This window comes from Bombina bombina, chromosome 7, assembly GCF_027579735.1.
Source record: "Bombina bombina isolate aBomBom1 chromosome 7, aBomBom1.pri, whole genome shotgun sequence".
In the NCBI taxonomy this organism is placed as follows: Eukaryota; Metazoa; Chordata; class Amphibia; order Anura; family Bombinatoridae; genus Bombina; species Bombina bombina.
In genome coordinates, this window is record NC_069505.1 from 172,370,168 (window position 1) to 172,396,353 (window position 26,186).

At 44.0% G+C, this 26,186-nt stretch overlaps 1 protein-coding gene across 1 annotated transcript in view; it reads left to right on the plus strand.

The window, feature by feature from the left end:
• QSER1 (glutamine and serine rich 1) overlaps positions 1-26,186 on the plus strand; it is a 368,580-nt gene that overhangs the window by 278,413 nt on the left and 63,981 nt on the right. Inside the window, exons 9-10 of the mRNA XM_053720408.1 lie at positions 6,558-6,698; positions 8,640-8,737. Of these exons, the coding sequence (XP_053576383.1) occupies positions 6,558-6,698; positions 8,640-8,737 (239 nt within the window). The remainder of the gene's footprint in view (positions 1-6,557; positions 6,699-8,639; positions 8,738-26,186) is intronic.

Genomic DNA, 26,186 nt, shown 5'->3' on the forward strand with positions numbered 1-26,186 from the left:
TCTTCGCTCAGGCTTGGGCAAGAGATGTTCTGGATCCTTGGGCACTAGAAATAGTCTCCCAAGGTTATCTTCTGGAATTCAAGGGGCTTCCCCCAAGGGGGAGGTTCCACAGGTCTCAATTGTCTTCAGACCACATAAAGAGACAGGCATTCTTACATTGTGTAGAAGACCTGTTAAAAATGGGAGTGATTCATCCTGTTCCATTAGGAGAACAAGGGATGGGGTTCTACTCCAATCTGTTCGTAGTTCCCAAAAAAGAGGGAACGTTCAGACCAATCTTGGATCTCAAGATCCTAAACAAGTTTCTCAAGGTTCCATCGTTCAAAATGGAAACTATTCGAACAATTCTTCCTTCCATCCAGGAAGGTCAATTCATGACCACGGTGGATTTAAAGGATGCGTATCTACATATTCCTATCCACAAGGAACATCATCGGTTCCTAAGGTTCGCATTCCTGGACAAGCATTACCAGTTCGTGGCACTTCCTTTCGGATTAGCCACTGCTCCAAGGATTTTCACAAAGGTACTAGGGTCCCTTCTAGCGGTACTAAGACCAAGGGGCATTGCAGTAGTACCTTACTTGGACGACATTCTGATTCAAGCGTCGTCCCTTCCTCAAGCAAAGGCTCACACGGACATAGTCCTGGCCTTTCTCAGATCTCACGGATGGAAAGTGAACGTAGAAAAGAGTTCTCTATCTCCGTCAACAAGGGTTCCCTTCTTGGGAACAATAATAGACTCCTTAGAAATGAGGATTTTTCTGACAGAGGCCAGAAAAACAAAACTTCTAAACTCTTGTCAAACACTTCATTCCGTTCCTCTTCCTTCCATAGCGCAGTGCATGGAAGTAATAGGTTTGATGGTAGCGGCAATGGACATAGTTCCTTTTGCGCGCATTCATCTAAGACCATTACAACTGTGCATGCTCAGTCAGTGGAATGGGGACTATACAGACTTGTCTCCGACGATTCAAGTAAATCAGAGGACCAGAGACTCACTCCGTTGGTGGCTGTCCCTGGACAACCTGTCACAAGGGATGACCTTCCGCAGACCGGAGTGGGTCATTGTCACGACCGACGCCAGTCTGATGGGCTGGGGCGCGGTCTGGGGACCCCTGAAAGCTCAGGGTCTTTGGTCTCGGGAAGAATCTCTTCTACCGATAAATATTCTGGAACTGAGAGCGATATTCAATGCTCTCAAGGCTTGGCCTCAGCTAGCAAAGTCCAAGTTCATACGGTTTCAATCAGACAACATGACGACTGTTGCGTACATTGACCATCAGGGGGGAACAAGGAGTTCCCTGGCGATGGAAGAAGTGACCAAAATCATTCAATGGGCGGAGACTCACTCCTGCCACCTGTCTGCAATCCACATTCCAGGAGTGGAAAATTGGGAAGCGGATTTTCTGAGTCGTCAGACATTACATCCGGGGGAGTGGGAACTCCATCCGGAAATCTTTGCCCAAATTACTCAATTGTGGGGCATTCCAGACATGGATCTGATGGCCTCTCGTCAGAACTTCAAGGTTCCTTGCTACGGGTCCAGATCCAGGGATCCCAAGGCGACTCTAGTAGATGCACTAGTAGCACCTTGGACCTTCAAACTAGCTTATGTATTCCCGCCGTTTCCTCTCATCCCCAGGCTGGTAGCCAGGATCAATCAGGAGAGGGCGTCGGTGATCTTGATAGCTCCTGCGTGGCCACGCAGGACTTGGTATGCAGATCTGGTGAATATGTCATCGGCTCCACCATGGAAGCTACCTTTGAGACGAGACCTTCTTGTTCAAGGTCCGTTCGAACATCCGAATCTGGTCTCACTCCAGCTGACTGCTTGGAGATTGAACGCTTGATCTTATCAAAACGAGGTTTCTCAGATTCTGTTATTGATACTCTTGTTCAGGCCAGAAAGCCTGTAACTAGAAAAATTTACCACAAAATATGGAAAAAATATATCTGTTGGTGTGAATCTAAAGGATTCCCTTGGAACAAGGTAAAGATTCCTAAGATTCTATCCTTTCTTCAAGAAGGATTGGAGAAAGGATTATCGGCAAGTTCCTTGAAGGGACAGATTTCTGCCTTGTCTGTGTTACTTCACAAAAAGCTGGCAGCTGTGCCAGATGTTCAAGCCTTTGTTCAGGCTCTGGTTAGAATCAAGCCTATTTACAAACCTTTGACTCCTCCTTGGAGTCTCAACTTAGTTCTTTCAGTTCTTCAGGGGGTTCCGTTTGAACCCTTGCATTCCGTTGATATTAAGTTATTATCTTGGAAAGTTTTGTTTTTGGTTGCAATTTCTTCTGCTAGAAGAGTTTCAGAATTATCTGCTCTGCAGTGTTCTCCTCCTTATCTGGTTTTCCATGCAGATAAGGTGGTATTACGTACTAAACCTGGTTTTCTTCCGAAAGTTGTTTCTAACAAACACATTAACCAGGAGATAGTCGTGCCTTCTTTGTGTCCGAATCCAGTTTCAAAGAAGGAACGTTTGTTGCACAATTTGGATGTTGTTCGCGCTCTAAAATTCTATTTAGATGCTACAAAGGATTTTAGACAAACATCTTCCTTGTTTGTTGTTTATTCTGGTAAAAGGAGAGGTCAAAAAGCAACTTCTACCTCTCTCTCTTTTTGGATTAAAAGCATCATCAGATTGGATTATGAGACTGCCGGACGGCAGCCTCCTGAAAGAATCACAGCTCATTCCACTAGGGCTGTGGCTTCCACATGGGCCTTCAAGAACGAGGCTTCTGTTGATCAGATATGTAGGGCAGCGACTTGGTCTTCACTGCACACTTTTACCAAATTTTACAAGTTTGATACTTTTGCTTCTTCTGAGGCTATTTTTGGGAGAAAGGTTTTGCAAACCGTGGTGCCTTCCATTTAGGTGACCTGATTTGCTCCCTCCCTTCATCCGTGTCCTAAAGCTTTGGTATTGGTTCCCACAAGTAAGGATGACGCCGTGGACCGGACACACCTATGTTGGAGAAAACAGAATTTATGTTTACCTGATAAATTACTTTCTCCAACGGTGTGTCCGGTCCACGGCCCGCCCTGGTTTTTTAATCAGGTCTGATAATTTATTTTCTTTAACTACAGTCACCACGGTATCATATGGTTTCTCCTATGCAAATATTCCTCCTTTACGTCGGTCGAATGACTGGGGTAGGCGGAGCCTAGGAGGGATCATGTGACCAGCTTTGCTGGGCTCTTTGCCATTTCCTGTTGGGGAAGAGAATATCCCACAAGTAAGGATGACGCCGTGGACCGGACACACCGTTGGAGAAAGTAATTTATCAGGTAAACATAAATTCTGTTTTTGTAGACGTCATCATGGTTCTTTCAAGTCCCTGGGAACTCAGAACCATAGTTTTCATTCCTTTGGAGTTGGGAGATGTGAGTGACCTATGTGGTCTGGTGTTCCCAGTGGTGAATGATTTGCGTCTTCACTTGAGGTTCTTCCGGAGGCTGATTCTTTGGCCTATTAAACATTTTCTTGCGGTGGCGGAGTCTTTCCCCTTCCCGCCTTGGGCGGGTCATCTGGCCTGGAAGCACAGGCATGTCCTTTCTTTGCTCAGAGATGCATTACTCTAAGAGGTGGAGTGCAGGGGTTTCCTGCCTTCTGTGGGGAGCTGCAAGGCTTCAAGCTTTTACCCTGTCAAAGGTTTTTTTTTTTTCGGAAGATCGATCCTGGCTGTTGTCTCTTCCATATTATACACTTGGTCTGACCATAGTCTTCGACGTTCGGGTGTTATCTGTGTCCTCGTTGCATATCTAGCCTTGGGGCTTAACAGTGAAGAGTCAAGGTCGGTTACAGACGGTCGCCATTCTGGGGTCCTGTAGTTGACCATTTATCCTTGATGATCTGTTAAGGGCTTCGTGGAGGGTGCTTTACGTCTATCTCTCTGGGATGGCAAGTAAGGTTCAGGGTTCACATTCACCTTTGGGTGTTGGTTGCTACCTTGCTAGTTTGTGTAACACGTGGTTACGCTTGTCTACAAGATTTTTCCTTGCAATCCAAGAGTGCTGAATTCTCAAACTGTTCAGGAGTTCTTTAAGACTCTTGGGTTTGAGGCTGTTGCTAGATCGCCAAGTCTACAGACTTTAGATGGTGCGCTCCTAATCATAGGAGGCAGCTTAGGGTTCCTCTGGAAGTTAGATCTTTCTATCAATTCCGTTTTTCGAGAACTCTGGCCTAGGTCCATATCTCTCCCTGGATGGGTGTGGACAGTTCTGTTTCTCCTTAGGTGTTTGTGGTTCCGTGTGCCCCTCTCAGAGAGGGGCGGGGCTCTGTTTCTCATGCGAGATGCCTATCTGCCTGTGGCTTAGGTTCTAGGTCTCTCTGACGGATACCTACTGGTCTTCTGGCGCATTCAGTGTTCCTTGTAGACTCCAGGTATCTTTCAACTGGGTTGGCGATATGGCCGAGGAGTCTCGCCTCTATGGTAGGGTGGTTTCCGTTGCTTTGGTCTCCTTCTCTCCTAGAGTGGGGGATGGGTTCTCCTGGTTCGGAGTTACCTTAGTATCTGTGGCGACCTGTGGGTCCTTTTTTTCTTGCCTTGTAAGGGTTTTTCCCTTCTTGCGTTATCAGAATCCTGGAAAGTTAGATGTGGAGTAGTAACTGGTTACACCGCTCCTGCAGCGGAAGGCTGGGGGTTTGAACCTTGTTGGGGCTCCTGTTAAATGTTGGATTCTGATATATAGATGCTGGGGGTCTGTGAGCCCTCTTCCATTGGGAAGTGTTCCTCTTTGAGGAAAACGTCAGGGTAGGTGGGTCTCGTACCAGAGCACAAAGTCTATCCTGACTCACTGTAGCATGCCGTTTGTAGTAGTGGTCAGAGGTCTACTCAGGGGCTTTGTTCCTTGTTGACCCATCTCTTTTTCTTCCAGAGGTCTGGGACTCTTGTCTTTGGTCTTTAGCGAACTAGCCTTTGGGCTGTGACCATTACCTTGGAGGGAAGGTCGGGGATCGGTTAATCTACGCAGTGTTGACCATTTTCTTCCAGAGTCGGTCCTCCCCTTCGGTGGGAGGACTTTTGATGTCCTCCTATTTTCTACTGGCATCTGGTGCTGGGACGCTCCTTAGAGCCCGGTATCTGAGGGCTGTTGTTGAGACTTTGGAAGGTTTGCCGTTTGAAACCAGCTACAGCTATTGCACTTTGAATGTGTGCTAGCAGACTTTAAAACGCCTTCGGTGGTTTGGGTTTCACGATGGTTGAGTCCGCTTTCCTACCTGGAAGCTGGACATTGTGAGTTCCTCTTCAGACGGTTTGGTGTTTTCCTGGAGAGCTCTTTACTTACTGCTGGGTTAGTTATCCTATTTCTGCTGTCTCTGATTGCCTAGCCTGCAGGTTTCGATCTGATACGAGGCAATACGGAACTCATGGTTTTCTGGAGTACCTTTATGGTATGTACGGGGTCGGGGATATGAGGGTGCCCCTTAAGTCCCTTTTGGGACGTGTTTCCCTGTGTATGGATCTCTCTTTTTTTTTTTTTTTTTTTATTGGATCCTTGTGTTTCTAGGGAGTTTGTCTCCCTGGGCGCTACTATCATAAGACAACCGTGGGTTGTTCTAGGTTTATGAGCCGTGTGGATTGATCCTTTGGATTCTTATGGGAATCTGTTCTACTTTTTGGGGGCAGGTAGCGGTCCTTGTCTTTCGGCCGGGTACCTTCATGGGAGTCGAGAGCCACGGGGCTGACTCCTCGAAGGCTGTTTGTGCTCGACGGACTCTGGGACTGAGTGGTCTCTAGCTCGGCTTTGCTGGCGGTGTAACTAATATGCAGTTACCTGGGCTTCGGGTTTTCACCTGTGTCGTCGTCTTTTTTTTTTTTTTGTTGTTTTTTTTTTTTTTTTTAAGAATGTATTCTGGATCTGGACTTGTGGCTTGGTTTCGCCACAGCTACGGCACTCCGTTTTCCTGGTGGGTTGAACCTGAAATTTGATAGACCGGTGTCACTTCCGGTCCCTTAGCCGGTTCCACGGCTGTTGCCAGTAACGCCGCACGCCTCACAGCATCAACTCTCTGTCGGGTAATTCAGGCTGTGGTGCGTTTCGAAGAGGCCGCCTTTTGAACCCACTCGTTGTTTGCATTCAGTGTCCTCTAGCTTAGGTATTGTTTTCCCAAAAGTAATGAATGCAGCTGTGGACTCTTCCTATTTAAGAAGAAAAACATAAATTATGCTGAATTTTCTTTTCTTCTGACAGGAAGAGTCCACAGCTCCCGCCCGTGTTTTTATCTATGAGGCGGCTGTAATTTTTTGTTCTTCTGGCACCTTTTTTTTCACCCTGATATTTCTCCTACTGTTCCTTGTTCCCTTGGCAGAATGACTGGGGGATGAGGGAAGTGGGGGGAGGTATTTAAGCCTTTTGACTGGGGTGTCTTTGCCTCCTCTTGGTGGCCAGGTTCTGTATTTCCCAAAAGTAATGAATGCAGCTGTGGACTCTTCCCGTCAGAAGAAAAGAAAATTATCAGGTAAGCATAATTTATGTTTTTAAACAATAGCATTTCTGGAGTAGACTGTCCCTTTAAGATCAAATATTTACTTGCCATCTGCAATGTTTTTTAGAGTTTGAACCTCCACCACCACCGGTTACAACTCGCTTTTTGAATACTCGGGCCATGAAGGAGACATTCAAAGGCTACGTTGAGTTACTTGTTGGAATTGCATTGGATGGCGACATGATACAAACATTAGAAAAAAACAATGGTAAGAAATCTGCATTGTTTTGCACAGAACGTTATGTCAGCCATGTGGTATTATGAAGTAGCCATGTGGGGGCAGTGTAATACTTTTAATATTATAATTTGTTCTGCTATTTGTAAATTTACATTTCTTTTACAGCTTGCTGAGAGTAAACTGAACTCTAATTTGTTTTCATCATATACTAATTTATTGTGAGCAGTTCTTTTGTGTTTCTTGGTGCTTTGTAAGACTGTTCTGTTCTACTAGTTCTACACTGATGCTTTGTTTATGATGTGAAGAAGAATCCAGGAGACATTTTGAGTGAGCTGTATTGGAAATAACTAATATAGTATAGAACTTGTTCACATTGTGGATTTAAGGTTTTTTTAAAAGTGGGAAACATTTAAGTAAAAATTGTTTTTAAAGGGCTATTATAGTGGACAAATTGCATACTCTAATTTGCGAGAACATTTTAATGCTAGCAAACCCTGCAACTCTTTGTGGTAAACACATATTTAAAGTACCGATCAAGGTATGCAGAGCACTGCTGGTCCAGCACTTTAACTATAATTTTAACACCTTTGTGGGGGTTAAAAACCTAGAGATGCAGAGTTGTACTTGTTAGTGTTTACATTACACACTCTAACGAATAAGGGTATGTCATTTTTCCACGATAATTCAAATTCTTCTGTGCATGTATTTCGTCCTTTTTTTTTTTTTTTTTTTTTTTTTTTTTGAGAGCTATACTAAAATCATTTTATGTATAATTAATAAAAATATCTATTCTTTATTATGCAGCTTGCTGTTAGTTACAATTAAGTGTACATTTATAAATCCACTATTCTGCTCAGAGAGTGAGGCTTAGATTAAGGGATGTTTCATAAGAATTCATGTACCATTATAAGAAGCTACTGTAGATTAAACTGACCATTGTAACTATCTATAAAGCATGCAAGGCTAAGATATGACATTATTCTAAAAAGTTGTCATATAGTGTATTATCACATAAAGCATTACCATTTGTGTATGAATTTTGTGTACAGCACTGCACACAATGGGGCCTATCTATCAAGCTCCGAATGGAGCTTGATGCCCCGTGTTTCTGGCGAGCCTGCAGGCTCGCCAGAAACAGCAGTTATGAAGCAGCAGTCACAAAGACCGCTGCTCCATAACCTGTCCGCCTGCTCTGAGCAGGCGGACAGACATTGCCCGAAATCAACCCGATAGAGTACGATCGGGTTGATTGACACCCCCCTGCTGGCGGCCCATTGGCCGCGAGTCTGCTGGGGGCGGCGTTGCACCAGCAGCTCTTGTGAGCTGCTGGTGCAATGCTGAATACGGCGAGCGTATTGCTCGCCGTATTCAGCGTGGTCTGGCGGATCTGATCCGCACTGTCGGATCAGGTCCGCCAGACTTTGTTAAATTGGGACCAATGGCATAAATTAGTGTTCATGTGTTAAAGGGACATTAAACACTTTGCGATGGTAATATAAAATGATAAATCGTATATATAAAAAAAAAACTGCAATAAACTTTCATTTATTTATTTTGTACCCTTTTCCTGTAATTCTATTCTGAAATTGTGAGCTGTTAAGTTCCGGTTTGAAATAGAAAGTGCAGAGCACTGTTATATTCCACAGAGCCATTGGCTGCACGCTCTAGTGACCTATTTTATTACTGTCCCTAATTGGCCACAGCTGAGAACGTAACCTACAACATGGCTGCTCCCATTGTTTTATAGACACTAAAACTTTACAGTTATTTTGTCAATATTTAAACAGCTAATGAAACTTTTTAAAATGCATCTACATGTTATTCTCAGACTAATCTTTTCTTTGAATGCATCATTCTACCTAGCATTTATTTAGTGTTTACTGCCCCTTTAAGTATACATTAATGCTATTCATTTAGGGTATTTTCATTCCAAAGCTTACCACTTACATATTTTGATGATCTGTTTTTTAGATGATGTCCTCCTGCCTCACATGAGAAAGATTGAAGGCATGTTAAATGACAACAGAAGAAGATTACTTACAAAATTACAGCTGAATCAGCCTTTAAAGGTACAAACAATGCTGTGTCCCATAAACCTAGAAATGAATGTTGTAGTTAGAAAAAAAATGCTTTATTTTTTTAGATCACTTTTCTCCAACATAGGTGTGTCCGGTCCACGGCGTCATCCTTACTTGTGGGATATTCTCTTCCCCAACAGGAAATGGCAAAGAGCCCAGCAAAGCTGGTCACATGATCCCTCCTAGGCTCCGCCTACCCCAGTCATTCTCTTTGCCGTTGTACAGGCAACATCTCCACGGAGATGGCTTAGAGTTTTTTAGTGTTTAACTGTAGTTTTTATTATTCAATCAAGAGTTTGTTATTTTAAAATAGTGCTGGTATGTACTATTTACTCAGAAACAGAAAAGAGATGAAGATTTCTGTTTGTATGAGGAAAATGATTTTAGCACCGTAACTAAAATCCATGGCTGTTCCACACAGGACTGTTGAGAGCAATTAACTTCAGTTGGGGGAACAGTGTGCAGTCTCTTACTGCTTGAGGTATGACACATTCTAACAAGACGATGTAATGCTGGAAGCTGTCATTTTCCCTATGGGATCCGGTAAGCCATGTTTATTAAGATAGTAAATAAGGGCTTCACAAGGGCTTATTAAGACTGTAGACTTTCTCTGGGCTAAATCGATTCATTATTAACACATATTTAGCCTTGAGGAATCATTTATTCTGGGTATTTTGATATGATTATATCGGCAGGCACTGTTTTAGACACCTTATTCTTTAGGGGCTTTCCCTAATCATAGTCAGAGCTTCATTTTCGCGCCGGTATGGCGCACTTGTTTTTGAGGACAGCATGGCATGCAGCTGCATGTGTGTGGAGCTCTGATACATAGAAAAGTCTTTCTGAAGGCATCATTTGGTATCGTATTCCCCTTTGGGCTTGGTTGGGTCTCAGCAAAGCAGATTCCAGGGACTGTAAAGGGGTTAAATATAAAAACGGCTCCGGTTCCGTTATTTTAAGGGTTAAAGCTTCCAAATTTGGTGTGCAATACTTTTAAGGCTTTAAGACACTGTGGTGAAATTTTGGTGAACAATTCCTTCATACTTTTTCGCAATTGCAGTAATAAAGTGTGTTTAGTTTAAAATTTAAAGTGACAGTAACGGTTTTATTTTAAAACGTTTTTTGTGCTTTGTTATCAAGTTTATGCCTGTTTAACATGTCTGAACTACCAGATAGATTGTGTTCTGACTGTGGGGAAACCAAGGTTCCTTCTCATTTAACTATATGTATTTTATGTCATAAAAAAATTTAGTAAAAATGATGCCCAAGATGATTCCTCAAGTGAGGGGAGTAAGCATGGTACTGCATCATCCCCTCCTTCGTCTACACCAGTCTTGCCCATACAGGAGGCCCCTAGTACATCTAGTGCGCCAATACTCCTTACTATGCAACATTTAACGGCTGTAATGGATAATTCTATCAAAAACATTTTAGCCAATATGCCCACTTATCAGCGAAAGCGCGACTGCTCTGTTTTAGAAAATTCTGTAGAGCATGAGAACGCTGATGATATGGTTTCTGAAGGGCCCCTACACCAGTCTGAGGGGGCCAGGGAGGTTTTGTCTGAGGGAGAAATTTCAGATTCAGGAAACATTTCTCAACAAGCTGAACCTGATGTGATTACTTTTAAATTTAAGTTGGAACATCTCCGCGCTCTGCTTAAGGAGGTGTTATCCAATTTGGATGATTGTGATTATCTGGTCATTCCAGAACCACTATGTAAAATGGAAAAGTTCTTAGAGGCCCCGGGGCCCCCCGAAGCTTTTCCTATATCCAAGCGGGTGGCGTACATTGTTAGTAAAGAATGGGACAGGCCCGGTATACCTTTAGTACCTCCCCCCATATTTATAAAATTGTTTTCCTATAGTCGACCCCAGAAAGGACTGATGGCAGACAGTCCCCAAGGTCGAGGGGGCGGTTTCTACTCTACACAAGCGCGCCACTATACCCATAGAAGATAGTTGTGCTTTCCAAGATCCTATGGATAAAAAATTAGAAGGTCTGCTAAAAAAGATGTTTGTTCAGCAAGGTTCCCTTCTACAACCAATTGCATGCATTGTCCCTGTCACTGCAGCCGCGTGTTTCTAGTTTGATGAGCTAGGAAAGGCGATTATTTGTAATTCTTCTTCTTATGAGGAGATTATGGACAGAATTCGTGCTCTTAAATTGGCTAATTCTTTCACCCTAGACGCCACCTTGCAATTGGCTAGGTTAGCGGCGAAAAAAATTCTGGGTTTGCTATTATGGCGCAGAGCGCTTTGGTTAAAATCTTGGGCAGCGGATGCGTCTTCCAAGAACAAATTGCTTGACATTCCTTTCAAGGGGAAAACACTCTTTGGCCCTGACTTGAAAGAGATTATCTCTGATATCACTGGGGGCAAGGGCCACGCCCTTCCTCAGGATAGGTCTTTTCAAGACCAAAAATAAACCTAAGTTTCGTCCCTTTCGCAGAAACGGATCAGCCCCAAGGGCTACGTCCTCTAAGCAGGAAGGTAATACTTCTCAAGCCAATCCAGCCTGGAGACCTATGCAAGGCTGGAACAAAGGAAAGCAGGCCAGGAAACCTGCCACTGCTACCAAGACAGCATGAAATGCGGGCCCCCAATCCGGGACCGGATCTGGTGGGGGGCAGACTCTCTCTCTTCGCTCAGGCTTGGGCAAGAGATGTTCTGGATCCTTGGGCGCTAGAAATAGTCTCCCAAGGTTATTCTCTGGAGTTCAAGGGGCTTCCTCCAAGGGGGAGGTTCCACAGGTCTCAGTTGTCTTCAGACCACATAAGAAGACAGGCATTCTTACATTGGGTAGAAGACCTGCTAAAAATGGGAGTGATTCATCCTGTTCCATTAGGAGAACAAGGGATGGGGTTCTACTCCAATCTGTTCATAGTTCCCAAAAAAGAGGGAACGTTCAGACCAATCTTAGATCTCAAGATCTTGAACAAGTTTCTCAAGGTTCCATCGTTCAAGATGGAAACCATTCGAACACTTCTTCCTTCCATCCAGGAAGGTCAATTCATGACCAAGGTGGATTTCAAGGATGCGTATCTACATATTCCTATCCACAAGGAACATCATCGGTTCCTAAGGTTTGCATTCCTGGACAAGCATTTCCAGTTCGTGGCGTTTTCTTTCGGATTAGCCACTGCTCCTAGGATTTTCTCATAGGTACTAGGGTCCCTTCTGGCGGTGCTAAGACCAAGGGGCATTGCTGTAGTACCTTACTTGGACGACATTCTGATTCGAGCGTCGTCCCTTCCTCAAGTAAAGGCTCACACGGACATTGTCCTGGCCTTTCTCAGATCTCACGGATGGAAAGTGAACGTGGAAAAGAGTTCTCTATCTCCGTCAACGAGGGTTCCCTTCTTGGGAACTATAATAGACTCCTTAGAAATGAGGATTTTTCTGACAGAAGCCAGAAAAACAAAACTTCTAGACTCTTGTCGGATACTTCATTCCGTTCCTCTTCCTTCCATAGCGCAGTGCATGGAAGTGATAGGTTTGATGGTAGTGGCAATGGACATAGTTCCTTTTGTGCGCATTCATCTAAGACCATTACAACTGTTCATGCTCAGTCAGTGGAATGGGGACTATTCAGACTTGTCTCCGAAGATACAAGTAAATCAGAGGACCAGAGACTCATTCCGTTGGTGGCTGTCCCTGGACAACCTGTCACAAGGGATGACCTTCCGCAGACCAGAGTGGGTCATTGTCACGACCGACGCCAGTCTGATGGGCTGGGGCGCGGTCTGGGGATCCCTGAAAGCTCAGGGTCTTTGGTCTCGGGTAGAATCTCTTCTACCGATAAATATTCTGGAACTGAGAGCGTTATTCAATGCTCTCAAAGCTTGGCCTCAGCTAGCGAGGGCCAAGTTCATACATCAACCATCAGGGGGGAACAAGGAGTTCCCTAGCGATGGAAGAAGTGACCAAAATCATTCTATGGGCGGAGTCTCACTCCTGCCACCTGTCTGCTATCCACATCCCAGGAGTGGAAAATTGGGAAGCGGATTTTCTGAGTCGTCAGACTTTGCATCCGGGGGAGTGGGAACTCCATCCGGAAATCTTTGCCCAAGTCACTCAACCGTGGGGCATTCCAGACATGGATCTGATGGCCTCTCGTCAGAACTTCAGAGTTCCTTACTACGGGTACAGATCCAGGGATCCCAAGGCGGCTCTAGTGGATGCACTAGTAGCACCTTGGACCTTCAAACTAGCTTATGTGTTCCCGCCGTTTCCTCTCATCCCCAGGCTGGTAGCCAGGATCAATCAGGAGAGGGCGTCGGTGATTTTGATAGCTCCTGCGTGGCCACGCAGGACTTGGTATGCAGATCTGGTGAATATGTCATCGGCTCCACCATGGAAGCTACCTTTGAGACGAGACCTTCTTGTTCTAGGTCCGTTCGACCCACTCCAGCTGACTGCTTGGAGATTGAACGCTTGATCTTATCAAAGCGAGGGTTCTCAGATTCTGTTATTAATACTCTTGTTCAGGCCTGAAAGCCTGTAACCAGAAAAATTACCACATAATTTGGTATATCTGTTGGTGTGAATCTGCAGGATTCCCTTGGGACAAGGTTAAGATTCCTAAGAGTCTATCCTTCCTTCGAGAAGGATTGGAAAAAGGATTATCTGCAAGTTCCTTGATGGGACAGATTTCTGCCTTGTCTGTGTTACTTCACAAAAAGCTGGCAGCTGTGCCAGATGTTCTAGCCTTTGTTCAGGCTCTGGTTAGAATCAAGCCTGTTTACAAAATTTTGACTCCTCCTTGGAGTCTCAAACTAGTTCTTTCAGTTCTTCAGGGGGTTCCGTTTGAACCCTTACATTCCGTTGATATTAAGTTATTATCTTGGAAAGTTTTGTTTTTGGTTGCAATTTCTTCTGCTAGAAGAGTTTCAGAATTATCTGCTCTGCAGTGTTCTTCTCCTTATCTGGTGTTCCATGCAGATAAGGTGGTTTTGCGTACTAAACCTGGTTTTCTTCCAAAAGTTGTTTCTAACAAAAACATTAACCAGGAGATAGTTGTGCCTTCTTTGTGTCCTAATCCAGTTTCAAAGAAGGAACGTTTGTTGCACAACTTGGATGTAGTTCGTGCTCTCAAATTTTACTTAGCAGCTACTAAGGATTTCAGACAAACTTTGTCTTTGTTTGTTGTTTATTCTGGTAAACGGAGAGGTCAAAAAGCAACTTCTACCTCTCTCTCCTTCTGGATTAAAAGCATTATCCGATTGGCTTATGAGACTGCCGGACGGCAGCCTCCTGAAAGAATCACAGCTCACTCCACTAGGGCTGTGGCTTCCACATGGGCCTTCAAGAACGAGGCTTCTGTTGATCAGATATGTAAGGCAGCGACTTGGTCTTCACTGCACACTTTTTCTAAATTTTACAAATTTGATACTTTTGCTTCTTCTGAGGCTATTTTTGGGAGAAAGGTTTTGCAAGCCGTGGTGCCTTCCATTTAGGTGACCTGATTTGCTCCCTCCCTTCATCCGTGTCCTAAAGCTTTGGTATTGGTTCCCACAAGTAAGGATGACGCCGTGGACCGGACACACCTATGTTGGAGAAAACAGAATTTATGTTTACCTGATAAATTACTTTCTCCAACGGTGTGTCCGGTCCACGGCCCGCCCTGGTTTTTTTAATCAGGTCTGATAATTTATTTTCTTTAACTACAGTCACCACGGTAACATATGGTTTCTCCTATGCAAATATTCCTCCTTAACGTCGGTCGAATGACTGGGGTAGGCGGAGCCTAGGAGGGATCATGTGACCAGCTTTGCTGGGCTCTTTGCCATTTCCTGTTGGGGAAGAGAATATCCCACAAGTAAGGATGACGCCGTGGACCGGACACACCGTTGGAGAAAGTAATTTATCAGGTAAACATAAATTCTGTTATTTCCATCTAAAGGGGAGGAGAGTCTACGGCTTCATTCATTACTATTGGGTATTAAGAACCTGGTCACCAAGAGGAGGCAAAGACACCCCAGCCAAAGGCTTAAATACCTCCCCCACTTCCCTCATCCCCCAGTCATTCTTTGCCTTTCGTCACAGGAGGATGGCAGAGGAGTGCCGGAGTTTCATAGTAGTCTTATGGAGGGTAGTACTCTTCGCAGTGGGACTGGAGTGTTAAGTAGTCCTGTCAGTCTCTCAGTGAGAGCCTGGGCGAAAGTTAGAGTCCGGAGATGCAGGGAGAGTCTTTCTGCGAAACCATCCCGACTCATATTAACAGCTCCATAAGCAATCGACGTTGACGAGTTTCGCTGCCTGCTTTCTTCACTCAAGTCCATGTCATGAGCGACGCTACTAACCTGTCACACTTGAAGGGCCATGTTCCTGTTCCACAGCGTAGATTCTGGTAAGATTGTTTAATTTTTTATTAATGATGATAATGATAACAAAGAAGACAGGGTCACAGTGGGGTGCCTTTTTATCTTTACAGAATCAAGGGTTAATATTCCTGGAAGGGGGATTATTGAACAGGGGGGGGGGGTTATACATAATATTGTTTGTGTCATTGCTGCGTTATGTGCGAGATGAGGCTCTGGCAATGTATGGAACTTTCAGGTGACTTGCGGGAATCTTGCGCTGCCATTTTTGGCGCGCTTTGTCCTAGTGCAGGTGCGGTCCTTCCAGGCATTCAATGTGACGGGGTGTGTCTATCCTTCTCTGTGGATCTGTGGCGCAGGAGACATAGCGGTTTCTGTAGTCCGGGTCCTAGGAGGTGGTGAGTGCCCCGGCCATTGGTGGTATAAAGGTGCCATTTTGTAAATTAAGTTAGTCTTCCCATAAACGCAATCAATGGAGGACAAAGTCTCATTCCTGTGTTTATTGTGAGGAGGTTCTGGTAGATCAGCCTGCTCAACTATGTCCCACATACCTTGATAAAGTTACTACATCTAAATGTAAATGGATGTCTAGCACTACTGAGACGTCCACCTCTGTGGGTTCTTCGTCCCGTGAGGTGCGTTCCCTGCATTCATCTCCTATTGCACATTCAGTGTCCCGGGGTCCAACCGTTACTCCTTCGAGAGAGATTCATTGGCCGTCAGACTTTGCGGACCAACTGGAATCGGTGGTTTCTAAAGTGATCCATGCCTTACCACGTTCTGCTAAGCGCAAGCGTAGGGTGTATCATGGTGGCTTGACCTAGGGTTTGTCTTCGCCGATGGCAGATCCAGAGGCTCTATGCGAGGTTGAGGCCCACTCCGACTCTTCGGAGGAGGCCCATTCTGGGTCAGAGTCCGTGTCATCTAAGCCTCCTGCTGCAGAGGAGCCTGGTTATAAGTTTAGGATGGAAAATGTGCGTTTTCTGCTGTGACAGGTACTTGCTACTCTGGAGGTTCCGGAAACTTAGATCCCGGAGGAACCTGTGATTCCTAAACTTGACAAGGTGTACGAGGACAGGATGGTGCCTCAGACTTTCCCGGTTCCCGTTAAGATGGCAAATATTAAGAATGAATGGAAGCAATTAGGGTCACCCTTTTCCCCTTCTTCTTTTAAAAAACTGTTTCCTGTTCTGGACTCTTACCTTGAGCTGTGGGGGACCATTCCCAAGGTGGATGGGGCTATCTCTACGCTCGCGAAGCGGACGACTATTCCCCTAGAGGATAGTTCGTCGTTTAAGGAGCCCATGGATAAAAAGCTGGAAAACATGTTGAGAAAGATGTTTCAGCACACAGGGTTTGTTTTTCAGCCTGCAGCGGCCGTTGCGGGATCTGCAACATATTGATGCGAATCCCTGTGTGAAATGGTCGAAGGGGAGACATCCGTCGACGAGATACAGGAGAAGATTAAGGCGCTGAAGGTCGCCAATTCTTTCATCTGTGATTCCAATATGCAAATTATTTGCCTGAATGCTAAGGTATCAGGTTATCTTGGTCTGTGGACATGACCTCCAAGTCGAGGCTGTTGTCCCTGCCTTTTCAAGTTAAGATCCTGTTTGGTCCAGGAATGGATTCGATCATATCCATGGTTACGGGAGGCAAGGGAGCTTTCCTACCGCAGGATAAGCCCAAGGGATCTACTTTCGTCCCTTTCGTGCGGACAAGGCCCTGCGCCAGCAACCCGCCGTGAAAGCGGACCAGTCCAAGGGACCTTGGAAACTGGCTCATTCTTGGAACAAGTCTAAGCAGAGCAAGAAGCCCGCCGAAACTAAATCTGCATGAAGAGGTGGCCCCCGACAGGTCTCCGGATCACGTAGGGGGCAGATTATCTCAATTCTCAGACGCATGGTTGCAGGACTTTCAGGACCCCTGGGTTCTAGAAGTTGTCTCTCAGGGCTACAGGATAGGGTTCAGATCCCATCCGTCAGAGGGAAGATTCCTCCTGTCAAACCTGTCGTCAAGACCAGAGAAGAGAGAGGCCTTTCTAAAGTATGTGAGAGATCTCGCCTCTCTCAGGGTTATCATACCAGTACCCCTAGCAGAGAGGGGTCTAGGGTACTATTCCAACCTTTTTGTGGTTCCAAAGAAGGAGGGCACGTTCCGCACGATTCTGGACCTAAAGTGTTTAAAAAAGTTTCCATCGTTAAAAATGGTAACGATCAGATCTATCCTGCCCCTAGTTCTAGAGGGACAGTTTATGACAACTGTAGATTTGAAGGACGCTTACCTTCATGTGCCAATTCACAGGGACCATTTCAGGTTCCTAAGATTTGCGTTTTTGAACAAACACTTCCAGTTTGTGGTCCTTCCCTTCTGGCAACGGCCCGAGAGTCTTCACAAAGGTTCTGGGGGCGCTGCTTGCAGTAGCCAGATCCAGGGGCATTGCGGTGGCGCCTTACCTGGACGACATCCTAGTTCAGGCGCCGTCGTTCATTCTCGCAGAGTATCATTCGAGGGCTATTCTTCTTCTGCTCCAATCTCACGGTTGGAAGATCAACTCAGGAAAGAGTTCCCTGGTTCCCAGCAACAGGGTAGAGTTTCTGGGTGCGATAATAGACTCTATGTCCATGAAGATATTTCTCACAGATCAGCGACGCAGGAAGCTGGCGTCGACCTGTCTTGCCCTTCAGTCCTCCACAAGCCCGTTGGTGGCTCGATGTATGGAGGTGATAAGTCTCAGGGTGTCAAGTATAGATGTCTTTACATTCGCCAGGTTCCATCTCCGATCTCTTCAATTGTGCATGTTGAGAGAGTGGAACGGCGATCATTCAGATCTATCACAGCTGATATCAATGGATGCTCGGACTCGGAACTCCCTCTCAGTGGATCCGTCTGGAGCAACTGGCCATGGGGACATCCTTCTTTTGAGACCATCCTGGGAGATTGTGACCACGGACACCAGTCTGACAGGATGGGGAGCTGTTTGGGGTGCCAGAATGGCACAAGGAAAGTGGTCCAGGGAGGAGTCTCTCCTTCCGATCAACATCCTAGAACTGCGAGCAATTTACAATGCTCTGAAGGCATGGCCTTCTCTGGAGTCAGTCAGTTTCATCAGGTTCCAGACCGACAACATTATCTCGGTGGCTTACATCAACCATCAGGGATGTAAGATGAGCTTCCTTGCGATTAGGGAGGTGTCTCGGATTCTGGAGTGGGCGGAGTCCCACGACTGCTCGCTCTCAGCGATTCACATTCCAGGTGTGGACAACTGGGAAGCGGATTTTCTCAGCAGACAATCCTTCCATCCGGGGTAATGGTCTCTTCACCCCGAGGTGTTTGTGGAGATGAATCTCATGGCGTTCAGACTCAATTGCAAGCTGCCTCGATACGGGTCGAGGTCCAGGGATCCCCAGGCAGAGCTGACAGATGCATTAGTAGTTCTTTGGGGTTTCAGACTAGCTTACATCTTTCCATTGCTACCACTTCTACCTTGAGTAGTGGTACGCATCAAACAGGAGCGGGCCTCGGCCATTCTGATTGCTCCTTCGTGGCTACGGAGGACGTGGTTTGTAGATCTGGTGGGGATGTCATCCTCTCCCCTGTGGAGGTTACCCTGTTGCAGGGATCTACGCCTAGTCTTAGCCAAGAGAGGTTTTTTTGAAGGTGTGATTGATACTCTAATTCAGGCAAGGAAGCCAGTCACTTGTCGCATCTACCATAAGGTGTGGAGGACTTACTTGTCCTGGTGTGAGAAGCATGGATATCCTTGGCACAAGGTAAAGGTATCCAGGATTCTGGCTTTTCTCCAAGAAGGTTTGGAAAAAGGTCTTGCCGCTAGTTCCTTAAGGGGACAGATTTTGGCATTATCAGTTTTGTTGCATAGGAGACTCGCTGAGCTCCCTGACATCCAATCTTTTGTTCAGGCTCTGGCTAGAATCAGACCTGTCTTTAGACAGTCGACTCCACCTTGGAACTTAAACTTAGTCCTTAAGGTTTTGCAGAGGGTTCCGTTTGAACCTTTGCATTCCATTGACATTAAGATTTTGTCCTGGAAGGTTCTCTTCCTGTTGGCTATTAAATCGGCGCGCAGAGTATCAGAGATAGCGGCCTTGCAAAGTGACCATCCTTAACTGGTTTTTCATGCGGATAAGGCTGTCCTTCGTACTGGGTTGGGGTTTCTCCCCAAGGTGGTGTCTAACCGTAACATCAATCAGGAAATAGTTGTTCCTTCCTTGTGTCCTAACCCTTCTTCTTCTAAGGAGAGGTTACTTCATAACTTGGATGTGGTTCGTGCCTTGAAGTTCTATCTTCAGGCTACAAAGGATTTCAGATAGTCTACATCTCTTTTTGTGGTGCATTCTGGAAAGCGCAAGGGGCAAAGGGCCTCTGCTACTTCTTTGTCTTTTTGGTTGAGGAGCTTGATTCGCTTGGCTTATGAGACAGCGGGACATAAGCCTCCTCAGAGGATAACGGCTCATTCAACTAGAGCTGTGGCTTCATCTTGGGTCTTCAAGAAAAATATATAAATATTTATACAGCCTTCAAAAAAAATTCTGTGAAGATTACACACTCTAATCCTGTGTAAAATTTCAAACAACGGTAATAAAACCACAGGGACTTCGTTTCATAGAAACAACGGCAACAAAGTTAACAGATATATAGTTTCATAGAAACAATCACAGAAAAATCTGTTAATACCAACCTCAGGACGGATTAAAGGTCAGGTGACTGGGATTCATTTTCAAAACAGACTTCACCCAGCGTTTTCACCTGTTAAGGGACTTGGAGATTGATTGTACTGACGTAAGACAATCCGGAGAAAAACCCAGTGTTTACACACTCACGGGTAAAGGTACGGTTTTTAGCCACTTGCTGGTGTATTAATAAGCCAGACGTACAACATAATAAATATTTCAGCATAATAATCTTCTCAGCACCATACTGTGTTTAAGATAATACACGGATCACACTTTTTGGTACATTGTATCAAGCAACGGCACTTTACTGCATCTTATATTTTTGGCCTTTTTCAAAAGATTTTTTGTGAACATAGTTCATTTTTATACATTTTTATTTTTTTTTATTTTTATTGAGGTGATAAACACAGGCATACAACATGTATACATTTACGTAAATAGAGTTACAGCATATAGCATTACAAAAACAATTTGTTCACACTGCATCTTACGGCACAGAAAAAGTATATTTAACAGAGTAAGTTAGCAGCAATTCCTACTTCTTGACTGTACCTAGCGAAACCTTCCAACATGACTCAAAAGGTCACTTTTGGACCTTTAGTACATAAAAATGAGTATACATAGAATAAGGTAATCTAAAACAAGGAGACCTCTCTTGGGCCTCAACTGGTACACCTCAGGTTTTTATAGTTTCCTGGGAAGGTTTTTTTTTTATATGACTCAATTTGAGCGGAGTTAAAGTAATATGTGATAGGGGAAGGAGTGGTACTCGCTCACTTATAATATATCATGTAAAGATTATATAACTCTGTAAAGCATGTGGTAAGGGATATAATAATAGGGAAGCGTGATAAGCTGGCCAGCATTACAATAATAGGCTGTGAAGGCTCCAAATAACCCATAGCAGACTCGTATGCACTAATACAGAGGGTAGACAGCACTAAGATAAATAGAGGGAGATGAATTTACTCCTCAGCATGGAGCCTATGAAAAGCGAGACTGTGATAATTATATGTAAGGATTGCGAAAAGGATCCTCACTAAGTATTTAACATTGGGATAGGCTGCATATGGCTCGACCTGTAAGCTAGACTGCCAATAATGCGGGTATAAAGGTATATAGGGTGAAGAGAACTGGCTAGAGTGATAATGTGACCAAGCAACTAAAGTAAAAAACTTCTGTTGAATGACTGAGTAAGCCATGAAGAAACTTCTGTTGAGATATGCAAAAAATGGATTAGTATGAATTAAGCTAAGTTACATGGAATTCGATTAAATTAAATAGGGCTGATATCTGCAAGATACAAGAGAGTCCACCGCCCCGGCCGTAGGTGGCAGACCCCCCCACTTTTTACATATTCTTTCAAGAACATTTATAGGTGCCGATTAGCCAGCCCATCCCTAGCCAGTTTCCTAGGGGAAAGAATGAGAGAATAAGAGAGCAACAAAAGCGCCATCTTAGGAGAGGAATGCATTTCCATAGGTTATGCTGATAAGGACCTAAAAGGAAATATCATTTGAAGCCATAGCTAGTAAAGTTATTTAAATAATTTCAATCTCATACAAGGATAATAAGAAAATAAAAAAAGAGAGAAAAATATTTTTATACATTTTTTACTTTTTACTCATAGATGCCGGCATCTTTCATTATTACCAATGGTATGATTATATACTTGTTATGATATGGAATAAATGTTATGTGTTTTTAATTAGTTGTTTTTAGATTCTTTGTTTGCCCAGTTTGTATAATATAGGCCTATAGCCCTAAATCTATACCCAGTATAGAAGCCACCTTTAGCTAGCTTTCACGTGTAAATGTAACACTCTTTTACAATTAGTATTTTATTTTTTGCAACATAGTTTGTATTTTGGATATTATCCACAGTATTATATATATATATATATATATATATATATATATATATATATATATATATATATATATATATAAAATAACAACACAAGAAGACAGTCAGCTCTTTTGGAGCGCTTCCCCTTATCCTCCTATTGTCCTTTTACATTGTGTCTTACATTTTTGGAGATTTGTGTGTAGACATTTTGGGGTTTTAGCATTACACTGTCACTCAGTAAGGCACTCACACCATTCTATTCACAAGGTAGCAATGTGGTGCAATATAAATTGAATGCCTGCGCTTTTACAGATAAGTCCAGTATCAGAAATGTGGGCAATATTACTGTATCTGTGGAAGAAGGCGGCCCTTTACAGCAACTGGCACTTTTCAGAGCCGGATTTCTTCTTCTGAAAGTGCAACACACTGTGATCTGTGCAAATTCAGACCTCTGTCTGCTGCACTTTCACAAGAAGAAATCCGGCCGTCAAAAGTGCTTAATGCTGTGAGCAGCCGCATTCAGCAGTGAACTAAACTATATCTAATAATTACTAGTTTAAAACATGAAAACCAGAAAACACATAACATAACCTTAACAGTACTAATATCAAAACTATGTGACCCCTAATTGAACTCAAATAGTACATTATAACCACTGTTAGCAACTAAAATCTCAAAAATCACAATATTGCCTTGTTCACTAACTCATGTCCTCCTTAGAAAAGTACGTCACCTGTTTGTGTTGTCTACGAAACTGTAAGTTATTGCCGTAGCGTCACTTCCAGTTTTGGCACAAACACAAATAATGTTTTCTTTCATAAAGTGGTGAGGGTCCACGAGCTGTTACTCCTAGGATTCAACTCCTGGCCACTAGGAGGAGGCAAAGATTCCCAAAGATTTAAGAGCACTTAATTCCTCCCACCTCTCGGGTATTCTAGTCTAATCTTTGCCTGCATAGGAGAAAGGTGAATAGTTGAGGTGCACTAAATTCTTAGTAGAGATTGGTCTTCAGACTTATTGAAGGCCCGGTGCAATTTGCTTTAGCCAAACGCACTACTATTCCCTTAGAGCAAGGGTGGGCAATTATCGGCCCTCCAAATGTTAGACTACATCTCCCATGATGCTCTTTCAGCCATAATGCTGGCAAAGCATCATGGGAGATTTAGTCCATAACATCTAGAAGGCTGATAGTTGCCCATCTCCTGCCTTAGAGGATAATACATTTTTAGGAACCATATGGACATGAAATTTGGTAACTTTTAATTGAAAGGCCTTTTCTTTCCTAAGACATGGAGAGTCCACAACGTCATTCCAATTACTAGTGGGATATTCAACTCCTGGCCAGCAGGAGGAGGCAAAGCGCACCCCAGCAAAGCTGTTAAGTGTAACTTTTCTTACCCATAATCCCAAGTCATTCTCTTTGCCTCTGTCAATACAGGTTGTGCAAAGTCGGTGTCTGATGTTAATTTGTCCTTAAATGGGTATTTTTCCCTGCAAGCAAGGACTAGGGTCTAGCTGTGTCCACGTCAATCTCTTGAGTAAGAGTAGTGGTGGCTTTTAGCAGTTAGAAGGCAGTGAGGTAGTCCTTCTAAAAAAATTGCTACCCTTTTGTTGAAAGCCAGGGTTGGTGACTGTGATCTTTCTCTTACTACAGGTCCATGACAGGGGGGGCAGTAGCTGCCACACCTATGTAGCTGCTTTCTACCCTGCAGCCAGATCCACAGGAAAGTGTCTCTTCCTTTCTAGGTTAGAAAGGACAGCACTCAAGAGGTTAAACCTTCAGTGGATCTCATTATGGGACAGAGTTACCCTACTGTCATGGGGTACAGTGTTGGGGCAGATTTTTATTGGGTCAGAAGGAACAAAAATTAGTTGGCACTTTAGGTATGAGGATAAGAGACTTTAGGGGTTAATCTCCTTAATTCTTGGCAGTATATGTGGCTTTTTAATGTTATATTGCAATATATTTGGGAGTTATTTCTTATCGTTGCTGGTTTTAAATTCTCACCAGCAGAGGCAGCCAAGGGTTTCATTGGCTTATACAGCCGTGGGAACAAACGGCTTTTAAAAGCTTATGCAGCAGTTTTTGTTTTCTCTTGTTAAGTGTATCCAGTCCACGGATCATCCATTACTTGTGGGATATTCTCCTTCCCAACAGGAAGTTGCAAGAGGATCACCCACAGCAGAGCTGCTATATAGCTCCTCCCCTCACTGCCATATCCAGTCATTCTCTTGCAACTCTCAACTAAGATGGAGGTCGTAAGAGGACTGTGGTGTTTTATACTTAGTTTATTTCTTCAATCAAAAGTTTGTTATTTTTAAATGGTACCGGAGTGTACTGTTTATCTCAGGCAGTATTTAGAAGAAGAATCTGCCTGCGTTTTCTATGATCTTAACAGAAGTAACTAAGATCCTTTGCTGTTCTCACATATTCTGAGGAGTGAGGTAACTTCAGAGGGGGAATAGCGTGCAGGTTTTCCTGTAATAAGGTATGTGCATTTAAAATATTTTTCTAGGGATGGAATTTGCTAGAAAATGCTGCTGATACCGAAGTAATGTAAGTAAAGCCTTAAATGCAGTGTTAGCGACTGGTATCAGGCTTATTAATAGAGATACATACTCTTATAAATGTGTATTTTAAAACGTTTGCTGGCATGTTTAATCGTTTTTTTTACATATGTTTGGTGATAAAACTTATTGGGGCCTAGTTTTTTCCACATGGCTGGCTTGAATTTTGCCTAGAAACAGTTCCCTGAGGCCTCCCACTGTTGTAATATGAGTGGGAGGGACCTATTTTGGCGTTTTTTTTGCACAGCAAAAATTACAGACACAGACATCCAGCTTCTTCCTGCATGATCCAGGACTTCTCTGAAGGGCTCAAAAGGCTTCAAAAGTCATATTGAGGGAGGTAAAAAGCCACAGTAGAGCTGTGGCAGTTGTTGTGACTGTTTAAAAAACGTTTTTGTCATTTGTTATTCCGTTTTTGGTATTAAGGGGTTAATCATCCATTTGCAAGTGGGTGCAATGCTCTGCTAACTTATTACATACACTGTAAAAATTTTGTTAGTGTAACTGCATTTTTTCACTGTTATTTCAAAATTTGGGAAAATTTGTGTTTCTTAAAGGCGCAGTAACGTTTTTTATATTGCTTGTAAACTTGTTTTAAAGTGTTTTCCAAGCTTGCTAGTCTCATTGCTAGTCTGTTTAAACATGTCTGACACAGAGAAACCTACTTGTTCATTATGTTTGAAAGCCATGGTGGAGCCCCATAGGAGAATGTGTACTAAATGTATTGATTTCACCTTAAACAGTAAAGATCAGTCTTTATCTATAAAAGAATTATCACCAGAGGGTTCTGTCGAGGGGGAAGTTATGCCGACTAACTCTCCCCACGTGTCAGACCCTTCGTCTCCCGCTCAGGGGACGCACGCTAATATGGCGCCAATTACATCAGGGACGCCCATAGCGATTACCTTGCAGGACATGGCTGCAATCATGAATAATACCCTGTCAGAGGTATTATCTAGATTGCCTGAATTAAGAGGCAAGCGCGATAGCTCTGGGGTAAGGAGAGATACAGAGCGCGCAAATGCTGTTAGAGCCATGTCTGATACTGCGTCACATTATGCAGAACATGAGGACGGAGAGCTTCAGTCTGTGGGTGACATCTCTGACTCGGGGAAACCTGATTCAGAGATTTCTAATTTTAAATTTAAGCTTGAGAACCTCCGTGTATTGCTTGGGTAAGTATTAGCTGCTCTGAATGACTGTAACACAGTTGCAATTCCAGAGAAATTGTGTAGGCTGGATAGATACTATGCGGTGCCGGTGTGTACTGACGTTTTTCCTATACCTAAAAGGCTTACAGAAATTATTAGCAAGGAGTGGGATAGACCCGGTGTGCCCTTTTCCCCACCTCCTATATTTAGAAAAATGTTTCCAATAGACGCCACTACACGGGACTTATGGCAGACGGTCCCTAAGGTGGAGGGAGCAGTTTCTACTTTAGCAAAGCGTACCACTATCCCGGTTGAGGACAGTTGTGCTTTTTCAGATCCAATGGATAAAAAATTGGAGGGTTACCTTAAGAAAATGTTTATTCAACAAGGTTTTGTTTTACAGCCCCTTGCATGCATTGCGCCTGTCACTGCTGCGGCGGCATTCTGGTTTGAGGCCCTGGAAGAGGCCATCCAGACAGCTCAATTGAATGAAATTATTGACAAGCTTAGAACGCTTAAGCTAGCTAACTCATTTGTTTCTGATGCCATTGTTTATTTGACTAAACTAACGGCTAAGAATTCCGGATTCGCCATCCAGACGCGTAGGGCGCTATGGCTTAAATCCTGGTCAGCTGACGTGACTTCAAAGTCTAAATTACTCAACATTCCTTTCAAGGGGCAGACCTTATTCGGGCCTGGCTTGAAGGAAATTATTGCTGACATTACTGGAGGCAAGGGTCATACCCTTCCTCAGGACAGGGCCAAATCAAAGGCCAAACAGTCTAATTTTCGTGCCTTTCGAAATTTCAAGGCAGGAGCAGCATCAACTTCCTCCGCTTCAAAACAAGAGGGAACT